Raw genomic sequence first — 11892 nt, 5'->3', positions numbered from 1 at the left:
CATGATAAATTTGCTTACTGTTGCTTATGATTCGAAATAAATTTGCTTTATTTGAGTTCACGTGGATTTGTTTTTGTAAATTGAAACAAATTTGCTCACTGGATTTGCTTGCAAACTAAAACCAATTTGCTATCTGAGTTTTTTTTTATATAAATTTCATCTTTGAATTCAATTTTGATCTTTGTATTTGTATGATTTTCTATGTAGTATGACACGCATGTATAGTTTTGGTATTGCCTTCAATGTTGTTTCTAATTTTAATTTTTTATTAGTACCTATAGATCACATATTCCTTCAGCTTTGAGTGCAATATTCGAACACTGCACTCTACAGGAGGTAGAGGATGATGGAGGCGTGCAAGGCGTATGGTGGCACGTAGTTCTTTGAGCAGAAGCTGGCCGAGGATGTGGAGTTGTACTCGAAGGCCAAAGCTAAAGGAGGCTGAGTCCCTGGCCGTGGTAGGTAAGGCCAGCTGAGTCCTTAAATTATCTCGCCGAGCTCGCGGCCATCAACTCCAAGCGCGCCGAAAGAATAGGCGTCTTCGCGTGTCCTGGTGCCATCTAGATCGGCTTCGGCTGTGTCGCGTGACACCTCCTTGTTTTGCATGCGTATGGTGGGCTGACCGCGATGTGCCGCATGGGCTGTGTGGGTTCGACCCATGAGTTGAACCCGTTTTAAGTGTTAAAAGTCTAAACCTAACCCGCTCCGCTACGCCCCAACCCAATATTCCATCAACCCAACCTAACCCAATCCAATCTACAACTTAACCCATTTCAACCTGTCTAAACAAAACTCAAATGAGAACACAACACATTCAACCCAAACAAACCCAACCTCTACTCACATCTAATAAGAAATGGGAGAAAAAAAATACTAAAAAACCCATGAAACTGCCACCGTACCCCCAGAAAACCGTATCCCCTCCCGGTAATACAGGTGGCCTCACCATAGGACAAGGTAGCTTCACCATCACCTCGCATTGGTGGTCACGTACGTGCATCTCTACCCTCTCATTTCCACTCTCATCTCAATCTGTGCATTCTCTGGTCTTCTCATGACCCTACTTCCTTCGCATGTACCATCTCTAGCCCGGTGGCGGCGGTGCATGCGGTGGAGGTCGGTGGAGTTGGCCGCGGGCCTGCGGCGGGATGGCACCCGGTAATGCAGGTGGTGGGTAGGCATTTGGATGGCTACATGCTATAGCAGTAGTACCGCTCACGGGGCGTACCTTAGAAATTAGAGACCCTATGCAAAATTCAACATTAGATCACATGTATAAGAAGAGACACTTCTAATAAGTTTTTTATTTGTCATATCAGCAATACAATTATTTTCTAAGAATTACAACTTGCCAGAAAGAATATCTTAAAATTCTTAACTACTAATCTACACATCTTGCATCTATCTTTAATTCATTAATGGATGCTTCATTTTTACACAGAGAACGAAAAACCTTTTGTCAATTTAAGTACTTGTCTTTAATTGCAATTGAGAATTATATTGAAAATAGAATAGAGCAAGAGCAGGGAAACGAAACAAAAGAGGAAGCAGCATCACACGTACAAGATGGGTCAGACTAAAACATAAATGTGTTGTTAGTGGTCACAAACAACACTGCACTTTAGGTCCGATTATGTCATTAGACGTTTGGATTCCATCAAAACCCAGCCTAGAATAAGCCCAGAGACATATGTACTTGAAGAGCTCAAACTCATTGACCCATGCCCCAGTTGAAGAGATTACCACCGTATGTAAAGTTTATGTAAAGTTTTATTTAATTAGCTAGCTCTTTACTATCTATCTACTAACATCGTATGTCACACCTAACTTTGTCACACTCAAATTGAAGAGGACCAGGCACAACAACACAAAACGCCAAATGAGGAACCTGATTGGTACCGGCCTGCCGCCTCATGCTCTCCGACGGCGTGCACTCGCAGCCGGGCATGCTCGCCGCCTCCTTGAACCACCTCGTAAGGGACAGCACAGCGCCTCCGTAGTGGCACTGTAACTCACGTCCTCGACTACATTTGTGACTCCATCCAAAATACCAAAACGAAAAACCTTCCCCGTTGTTGTTTTTTTTTTCTGAAAATAAAAGTACCGATTTGGTTCTAGGTTTTGCTAGGGCTTTTGTCTTTTACTATTTTTTATTGTGCTTGCTAATGCTAGGTAACATTTGGAAATCTTAGCTTGTGTTTAGATCTCTTATCGTCGCTTGTTTTGTTTGGTTGGGTAAAAAATCAAATGTATGGTTGTCTAACTCGCTATCTTGATACTTATGTTTTTTAAACTTATTTTACCAGTCTGAACAACCGTTTTCCAAACATTGAGAAGGCTAGTCTTGTCGAGGGAGACCAGCGAGCTAGGTGAGCAGGAAGGAAATTCTATAAGATTCGATCTTCTAGGTGAGCAGGAAGGAAATTCTATAAGATTCGATCTTCTAGAAAAAAAAACTCTCTTTTATGTATATCATGTATTTTTTTTAATTATACGTGACAATCGTTAAACAAGAAAGAACAATATAAATCAGGATTTCGTAAGGATCGCATAGAATTTCCTTAGGGCGAGCAAACCAACCAATCAGATCCTTAATTGCCAGACTCGGGTGTCCTTTGCACGGGCACACGAAAGTGGAATACATGCCGTTCGATTCGGGCTCAAAGTGTCCAAGTAACCAATCGGACGGTTCACGATCAACCTGACATGTTCACACTTGACGCCACATCTGCCAATCTTCTCTCCTTCACGCTTCCAACGTCCGATGCCTCCGTTCCGTTCCCTCTCCCTCCCTCCCTCCCTCCTCCGTCTTCCCGCCGCCATTTCAAACCCCCCTCCGATGGCCACCGCCGACGGCGACAGCGACGGCGACGCCCACCCACCCCTACCCCTCTCCGCAGACCTCGACGAAAACGGCTTCCCTGCTCTACCCCCCTCCCCTGCCGCCGCCAGCTGCAGTAGCTTCGCCGAGGACTTCTACCGCAGTGGCGCGGACTGGTCCTCCCTGCGCGCCCCTCCTTCCCCGCGGCCGGAGGAGGCATACGGGGTGAAGGAGAAGGGCGGGGGTCCTCTACTGCAGAGGAGCCTCTTCCAGGCGTGGGGGATCGAGAGGCCGCGGCGGGAGGGGGTCGGGGCTGCGGATTCCTCGCTCGTGCAGAGGAGCCTCTTCCAGGCGTGGGGGATCGAGAGGCCGCGGAAGGAGGGGGTAGAGGCTGGGGATCCCTCCCCCTCCGCCCCCCATTCCGATTCTTGGTCAGGAAGGAAGCGGCGACGAGGAGGCGCCGAGGAGAATGGGGAGACCAAGAGGCCTCTCGCTTGCCCCTTCTACAAGAAGATTCCCGGTAAAGGCCCGCTACCTTTTCATGGTTGGTACCGTGTTTGATATGAGGCTAGTTCGTTAGTGTATGCGTTTGTGCACTAATTGAGAATATGATTTGTTCTTTGAGCTACGGAGGATGGCATACGGTGAATAATCGATACAATCATTTTTTTTAATTGTGCTGAACCAAATATCTCTCATGCACCTGCAAATTGAATGAGCCTAGGCACGCCATTCACGGTGGATGCATTTCGGTATGGAGAAGTTGAGGGGTGCTCTGCCTATTTTCTCAGCCATTTTCATCTTGACCATTACGGTGGACTGACCAAGAAATGGTGCCATGGCCCCATCTATTGTTCTGCGCTAACTGCACGCTTGGTAAAGATGTGCCTGTCAGTAAAATCCGAGTAAGGCTCTCTGTTTTTTTTCTGTGAATGGTTTGATGGTGATTTCTCTATTCTTCTATCACAAGCATCATGTATTCAAATTGATGTCTGCAGTTATATTTGTCCCTTGGAGCTTGATACTCAGTATGTCATAGAGGGAGTGACAGTTACATTGTTGGAGGCCAACCATTGCCCTGGTGCAGCTCTAATTCACTTCCGACTTAGTGATGGAAAAACCTATCTGCATACTGGGGATTTCAGAGCATCAAAATCCATGCAATTGCATCCACTGCTCCAGAGAGGCCGCATAAATTTGCTTTACCTGGACACAACATATTGCAATCCGAAATACAAGTGGGTCTGCAACCTTGAAGTTTAAGCATTTACTCTTTAATGATTACTTTGCTGAGCCTGGTACTTTCTAGGTTCCCGCCTCAGGAGGATGTTATTGATTTTGTTGTGAGGACAGCTCAAAGATATCTACAGAAGCAACCAAAAACCCTCATTGTTGTTGGGGCATATAGCATTGGGAAAGAGAACGTATATCTAGCAATTTCTCGAGCTTTAGAGGTTCTATACAGTTGAGACTTCACTATTAATTTTTGGACATGCGATTCTTCTAGTTCTCAGATAACTTCTTTTTTTAATTTATTCATGAAAGGTCCCTATATACACTGATGCATCAAGAAGACGAATTCTTCATTCATTTGGCTGGTCGGACTTATCCAAAAGGATATGTTCATGCAATCAAAGTTCACCCCTTCATATTCTGCCCCTTGGATCTGTAAATCATGAGGTTTGGAATGATGTCAGAAAAATTCTATAAATTTAGCTTCTAACCCTTCTAACTAGAAAGTAGCATTTCCCAGAACTTGAAGAAGTACTTGGAGACTCTTAACCAAAGGTTTCTAGCTGTGCTGGCTTTTCGACCTACAGGTTGACGATGCTGGGGACATAAATTTACTTCCGAAATGTGGAATTACATGATTCTTAGTTTTCTCTCTATTGTTTTATTAGGTTGGACTTTCTCTGAGGCAACAGGAAAGCAGCTTGACCTAATAAAACCAAGATCTAATGGTAGAGTTACAATCTATGGTAGGATTTGTTAGCTTCTGCTGATAATTATGTTTTGCGTTCATGTTTTGCTAATGAAGATGTTATTAACCACCAATAATAGTTATGTTAGTATGCTCAGTGTGGACTTATTTTCTGCCAATCACAGACTAATTTATTAATATCCTGATTCAAAATCTGATTTGCCAGACACGATACAAACTTTTGCTTCTCTAATTGCATAATGATTATACTCTCTGATGATCGGATCTTACACATCTAGTAGAGGTTGTCAGTTGCAACCAAAGCCAAAAAGAAGCGCAGACTTGCACCCTACATTAGAAGTTCCTTCAATTATTTGCAGATTTTAAGCTGAACTCATTTTGGAAGTTAGTTGCAAATTCAGAGTCTAACTGCAAAATGACGATTCTGTTATTAGCCTCATTCTTGTCCAACATGTATCACATGTGCATGATGAATATTGGCAGTTTCAAATTTGCATACAGATTTTGCTCCGATTATGAGTTCTTTCAAACTTGTTTCTTCTCCTTGTAGGTGTGCCTTACAGCGAGCACTCAAGTTTCACTGAGCTCAGAGATTTTGTGATGGTAAATTCCCAATTCTGATATTACACTATTGAAGTCTTTGCTGCTTTCTAACTATAGGTCAACGTTTGTATGGATAGTTTTTGAGACCTCAAAAGGTAATCCCCACTGTTAATGTTGGCAACGCGGCAAGTCGAGATAAAATGCAAGCATGTTTCCGGGAATGGCTGAAGAGCTTGTGATGGATGAAGCCTGGTCAGTTTTATTTATGTTAGCCTCAGTTTTGGCATATTCTGTTTGGCATATGAGCTTTCCTACATGTACAGTTAACTTGAATGTTTCGTATCTTCACGTTTTTCTTATTTAACTTTAACAAATGCATATCTATGTGCCAGTGACACAACGATGGTACCTGGATAGCAGCTAAGATACTCTCTGAAGGTTGATCTGCTCTGTGCTAAAAAAAGTTGTGCTTAAAGAGGTGCCACTTTCCCTACATTTGCCATAGACGTGCATTTTTTATTGTAGCAGATTAGGATTCATTCTGTTCTTGTCTCGTTTGTGAGGCAAATGTGTTGTTTCTTTCTCAGTCTGACATATTTCTCTGCAGTGAAAGTATAAGTTGTAAAATTATTGAATCCAACTACTGTTCAACGAAATACATTGCTTGGAAACCATCTCGCGGTTTCTCTTGTTGAATCAAAATATATTTCACTGGGTGCAACAGTGGAGTTTCTAGGTGCAGTTGAGGTTCAGCTGTGCTAAGAATTCCTCGAAAGAAATAGTCTCCTAACCCAATTTCCGAACTCCAATTAGACAAAAAGATTTATAGTCTGGTAGACTAAGGCAACTTCTACTCGCAACATTAGCTGAAACCGGAGCTGTTGTAGTGATTAAACTATTTGTTCTTATGGATCCCAAATGGTTTCCATTTCTCCAAGGTGGCAGAGTCATGACATGACTAATGGTAAGAGTACATATCTTGTTGAGATCTCGGAAACACGGATACTCCAGTCCGGTGCCGTATCCGCACCGGATGCCGTATCGGATACGGATACGTGGTCGATACGTATCCGTGGAGTATCCGTGCGAAAATAATTGTAGAAAATACGGATACGTGGGCCGATACGTATTGGTGCTGTTGCGGATACGACCCAGCCCATTTGAAGGCCTAACCTAACCTGGCGGACGCACGCACGGTGTGGCGGCTTCTTCACGCAGGGGCGCGGCGGCTACTCCACGGTCCACGCTCGGGCAGAAGGTACTCGATCTACTCAACGTGCAGGCGGGCGAACGTTCCACACTGCCGGCGCTGCGGCAGACGGCCTTGCCCGTCGGGCACAGCCGCGGCAGGCGCACGGGAGCAGGGGCGCGGGAGAGGCGCGGCGGGTGCACGGGCGCGGGAGAGCAGCGGCGGGCGCACGGGCGCACGGGAGGGTCAGCAGCCGCGGCTGGCGCACGGGCGCGGGAGAACCTCCACTGATGCGTTTGGGCGAACAGTCCAGGCGCGCGGTTGAAGGCTTGAAGCTCCACTGGCGCAGGCGCACAGTTGAACTCCACTGGTGCGTTCTCCTCCTTCTTCCCCTCCCATTTTCCCCCTCCCGATTGCCTTAGGTGCTTAGCAGTTAGCACTTAGCAGTAGCTGCCGACATGCTGTGGCTCGGTGGCTCTGTTTCAGTGTTATCACCGATTCATCGTGATGGCGACCGAAGGTTCAAGTAGTGATGCTGCTGCTGTTGCTTCTGCAACATCGACAGATATTAGAGCTCCATTGTGGGATCATGTCCACATTTTAGAGAGACCTAGAGCAGGGGGGGGGGCAATACTAGATGGAAGTGCAAGTATTGTCCATATGAAGGATTCAGTAGCTACACTTGAGTTGAAGCTCACTTGCTGCAGAAGAAGGGAAAGGGAGTGGGTATATGTCCGAAGGTGTCTATTGATTTGCTTAGCCAAATGAGGAGAGATGTTCTAAGGTGCAAAGAATTAGTAGAAAGGTCCAGACAGAGAACTATGTCTTTGCCTACTACGGGTTCTTCATATGGTGGCAGCACGAACAAGAGAGGACCTGCAAGTGCATTGGAGAAATCTTGGGCAATGGAGGACCGTAAGCACTTGGATGCTCTAATTGCTAGATCATTCTATTCTGGAGGTATTCATTTTCATTGCATTACACTAATTTGCAATTTTAAGTTTTCTTTACTTGTGCAGTTGTGCTAATTCTGTTTTTTTAATTGATTTACAGGGATATCTTTCAATTTTACAAGAAATCCATATTTTCAACAAGCAATTTTCTTTGCTTGTAACCACAACTTGGCGGGTTATAAAATTCCTGGGTATAACAAGCTTAGAACTTCGCTTCTGAAACAAGAAAGATGTCACATTGAGATGCTATTGCAGAGTTCAAAGAGCACATGGCAGGAGAAGGGAGTGACAATTTGCGCTGATGGATGGTCAGATCCGCAGAGGCGATCACTCATCAACTTTGTTGCTGTTTCTGAGAGGGCACCTATGTTCTTGAGGGCTGATAATTGTGAAGGGCAAGTGAAGACAAAAGAATACATTGCTGAGAAGCTGAAGTCTGTTATTGAAGAAGTGGGTCGTCAAAATGTGGTACAAATCATCACAGACAATGCTACAAATTGCAAAGGTGCGGGTCTTCTTATTGAAGCTGAATATGAGAATATATTCTGGACACCATGTGTTGTGCATACTCTTAATCTTGCTTTGAAAAGTATTTGTGAGCCAAAACTCCCAAAGAATGAAGAGGAGGAATTTGTTTGGAAACAACTTGAATTTATACATGTTATTAGAAGTGAAGCCCAAATCATCAAGAATTTTATAATGAACCATGGCATGCGGCTTTCTATATTCAATGAGTTTAGCCATTTGAAGCTACTAGCTATTGCTGAAACATGATTTGCATCAGTTGTGGGTATGTTGAAACGGATGGTGGAGGTAAAAATGCCTCTTAAGCAAATGGTAATTAGTGAAGCATGGGACATTTACAAGGATGATGCTCAAACAGCAGCTCTAGTCTATGACAAGGTATTGAGTGAGGTTTGGTGGAGGAATGTGGAGTATATACTTAAGATTACTACTCCTATCTATGAGGTGATACGTGTGGCGGACACTAACACACCATGTCTTCACTTGATTTATGAGATGTGGGATTCTATGATTGAGAAAGTGAAGAAAGAGATATATCAATGGGAAGGAAAGCAACCAGATGAGGAGTCTGACTTGTACTTGGTTATTCATAAGATATGAGTTGATAGGTGGACAAAAGGCAATAATCCACTTCATTGTATGGCTCATTCACTCAACCCAAGGTAATAATCAACACTTGCTATCTTGCTTATGTTTATAGCTCGATTGCTAATTCACTTGCCTATGTTTATAGTGTAGATATTATAGCCAAGAGTGGCTACATGGAGGTGTTGGTCGTGTACCTCCACACAAGGACAAAGAGGTATCAAAAATGAGGATGACATGCTTCAAGAAGTACTTCCGCATACCAACAGAATTGTCTCAAGTGAAAGAAGAATACACAAGGTTCTCTAGTTGTTCCGAAGAATTCAATGATCTTGACTCCCTCCATGATAGATGGTTTGTTTCTCCCATGACTTGGTGGACAAATCATGGACAGTCTGTTCCTTTATTGATGAATTTGGCCATCAAATTGGTTAGCCAACCAGCCTCATCTTCCTGCTGTGAGAGAAATTGGAGTACATATAGTTTCATTCACAGTGTCAAAAGAAATGCCCTAACTCCAGAGCGTGCTAAAGATTTGGTCTATGTGCACTCAAATTTGAGACATCTCTCAAGAAGGACCGATGATTACAAGAAAGGGGAATCAAGGATGTGGGATGTGGGAGGAGATTCTTTTGAATCTCTAAGTGGTTTAGGAATTCTTGAAGTGGCTAACCTTTCTCTTGATGAGCCTGAATTGCAAGCCGTGTCTTTTGGAGATGTGGAGGCTGATATTTGGGAAAATGAAGCTGAAGCAAATCCTGAACAAACCTAGTTGGATGAACTTGCAAGCTACTATCCTAGCTATTATGCTATGTAATAGAACTTAAGTAGAACCTGCTATCTGCTATGTTGAACTTCTATGTTTTATTGTGTGAGCTACTATCTACTGAACTTTCCAATTTGCTATTTGTGAGATTGTGTTTCTTATATGTTCTTATGTGTTATTCGGCTGGAAGTAACTCCTTAAGGGTGATGACCCAAATGGCAGCTACTTATTTTTAATAAAATATTATTGAAACGTATCCGTGTATCGGGATTTCCGGAAAAAAGACGTATCCATGTATCGGTATCGGTTCGATACCGATACACGTATCCGTATCCGTGTAACGTATGAGATTTCTGCTGCTCATCAGAATAGCTTAATGTTGTTACATCCTCTTCATAGGTGCCAGCACTCAACATTATCATTGCCTCCTAAACCTAGAAAGTCGAGTTAGTCCCACATCTCGCACCCTTAAAATGCTTCCATGTGCATTTTGCTGCATGCGATCCTCAGACACCATGTTAGATCTGTCGTTTTCTGTCCTCATGGGAAATGGCAGGAGTCCAATCGAAGGCAGCATAGTAGGTTTCATGCAGCTAACTTCCCATGGTGGGTTTGTATGAAAATTGCTTTGATCATTCATGTAAGGACTATTGTCTTCGGCGGTCTTCATACCAGCACTATGTGTTGACGAGTTCCCTAGGGAATATCCGTCGCCTCCAGAACATTTATCGATGTGATATCTAGCAGAAGACAGATAATTTGGAAAACCTTTTAGGAGTAATGGCGATACAGGATCTTCACCGGTCTTCGCTCCCGTTTCTGCCGCTTTCTGTAGCAATGCTGTTGCTGACATATATGGAGAGCTCATGGACATGTAAGGAATGTCTGATCCGCTCCCATTGAACAGAATGCCATCATCCTTTGGTATTATCTTGTTGGAGAGCAATGCAGCGTTGCTTGCAATAATGGCATAAGGGGATAGAGGTTTCAGATGGTTATCTGAACTATGGCTGTTACCAGAGAAGTTCCCAACTACATCTGTTGGTGAAGAGCTTGCACTAAGCATTCTGTGTGAAACGATGTCCTGCTGCTGACCATGCAAACTTCCCACCATGGCAGCAAGGCTCTGATTAACTCTGGCATTGTCCTCAGCTAAAGCATCACAGAAGGCTCGATGTGTGATGAAGCTATCCTTTCTGTAACAATATCGTAATTGAATTAAATGTCAGTTTTCAAATACTGAAGCATGACATGTCTATATCTATGATTGATTGCTTTCTCCAGCTCGGTGCAGAAAGTGTGGAGATAATATGATTCAACGTGGGTTGTTATTTCATATTGTGCCTATTTCAGCTTGACAATATTGCTTAATGCTGATTCTATCCTATATTACGATGCTTGTACACCTTAACCTGTGCATAGATCTGGATCTTAGGACTCTTGATATCAGAAATTTTATTCTTACCTATATAGAATGAATTATTTGTGGAACAAATCTGCATCAGTTTATCCTATGCAACTATTGTGTATATTGGATCTCTTGATGAGAAAAATACCTTGAGAAGATTGTTCCACAATCACAGCGGTACTCCTTGGTGCTAATAGTTTTGTGTGTGCTTTCCAGTCCGATTGGACTGCATATTTCTTTGAGCATCTAGTGGCATTTCCATTTCTTTTCACCATGCTTCCTTGAGTAGTGTTTTTTTTATGCCTGTAAGATCACCCAAAGCTCGTCTTGCATCATGGTGAGGGCAGTTGACCTCAGGGCAAATATACACTTTCTTCTTAGTTTCAGTGCTGCTTCTCTGCTTTGAGCTTCCATGGTAAGTTGCGCCTCTCCTATGGAGTTGAAGATTCTGGTCTCTAGTATACTACTTGTATACTAGTATGTATATATCCAGAAGATATTGAAGAAATTCAATATGGATATATTATATCCATTAAAACATCTATGGTCATTCAATCCTTTGAAATGTATAAAGATCCATTCAAATCTCGGGATGAAGAAGAGATATTAGGACTTGAAGTTTCATATTTCAGTACCTTCAAAACTCTAATGTATATTGAAAATTGCAATATGCCTGATATTATATTTGCAGATAACTTGCTAGTTAAACATAACGCAACTCCAACAAAATACCATTAGACAGGAGTAAGGATATCCTCAAGGTATAAGAGATCTTGGTTTATTCAATCAGAAAACCTAAGATATGACTATGGTTGGATATACCTCTACTGGCTATTTATTTTATCCCTATAATGCCGGATCACAGATAGACTTTATATTCTTATATTGTGGGGAGCAACTTTTTTCATGGAAGTCATCATAATAGATTCTCGTGGCTACTTCCACTAATCATTCTAAAATAATCATAATTATACAAAGCATCACGTAAATATGTATGACTTCACAGAATGATTAATCACATACAAAAATCATGTGTTATTGGTTCATCAGAATCATTTATATTTATCTATGAAGATAATATTGTTTGTATTGTCAAATGCATACATGTTATATAAAGTGCAATCTCGCATAGCATATTGCCTAAAAGTATTTTATCATCA

The 11892-nt window shown here is 42.6% G+C and overlaps 2 protein-coding genes and 1 pseudogene across 2 annotated transcripts; 2 read left to right on the top strand and 1 right to left on the bottom strand.

Annotated features, from left to right (window-relative positions):
- The first annotated feature begins 2746 nt into the window (after positions 1–2746).
- Positions 2747–5985, top strand: LOC133889283 (DNA cross-link repair protein SNM1). The gene is made up of 10 exons (XM_062329793.1): positions 2747–3341; positions 3546–3726; positions 3820–4059; positions 4131–4275; positions 4367–4501; positions 4575–4641; positions 4723–4800; positions 5314–5366; positions 5444–5558; positions 5699–5985. The coding sequence occupies exons 1-9, from the start codon at positions 2765–2767 to the stop codon at positions 5543–5545; spliced, it is 1578 nt and encodes a 525-aa protein (XP_062185777.1). The 5' UTR covers positions 2747–2764; the 3' UTR covers positions 5546–5558; positions 5699–5985.
- A 780-nt stretch (positions 5986–6765) lies between these two features.
- LOC133887918 (uncharacterized) lies at positions 6766–9320 on the top strand. Its single transcript, XM_062327932.1, has 3 exons — positions 6766–7455; positions 7549–8635; positions 8712–9320. The coding sequence occupies exons 1-2, from the start codon at positions 7260–7262 to the stop codon at positions 8220–8222; spliced, it is 870 nt and encodes a 289-aa protein (XP_062183916.1). The 5' UTR covers positions 6766–7259; the 3' UTR covers positions 8223–8635; positions 8712–9320.
- LOC133889444 (zinc finger protein JACKDAW-like) lies at positions 9208–11146 on the bottom strand (annotated as a pseudogene).
- Positions 11147–11892: the final 746 nt, after the last annotated feature.

The sequence above is a fragment of the Phragmites australis genome, chromosome 13, assembly GCF_958298935.1.
Source record: "Phragmites australis chromosome 13, lpPhrAust1.1, whole genome shotgun sequence".
Lineage (NCBI taxonomy): Eukaryota > Viridiplantae > Streptophyta > Magnoliopsida > Poales > Poaceae > Phragmites > Phragmites australis.
Note: the sequence above shows the minus strand (reverse complement) of the source record. Positions and strands in the feature narration are given on the sequence as shown.

Bases quoted from the DNA above. Each gene is read 5' to 3' on its own strand.
- LOC133889283 (XM_062329793.1), top strand. From the start codon at position 2,765: ATGCCTCCGTTCCGTTCCCTCTCCCTCCCTCCCTCCCTCCTCCGTCTT. The intron at 4,801-5,313 runs GTAGGATTTGTT...TTCTCCTTGTAG, and splicing joins TGGTAGAGTTACAATCTATG to GTGTGCCTTACAGCGAGCAC. The intron at 5,367-5,443 runs GTAAATTCCCAA...TTGTATGGATAG, and splicing joins AGCTCAGAGATTTTGTGATG to TTTTTGAGACCTCAAAAGGT.
- LOC133887918 (XM_062327932.1), top strand. From the start codon at position 7,260: ATGAGGAGAGATGTTCTAAGGTGCAAAGAATTAGTAGAAAGGTCCAGA. The intron at 7,456-7,548 runs GTATTCATTTTC...ATTGATTTACAG, and splicing joins TAGATCATTCTATTCTGGAG to GGATATCTTTCAATTTTACA.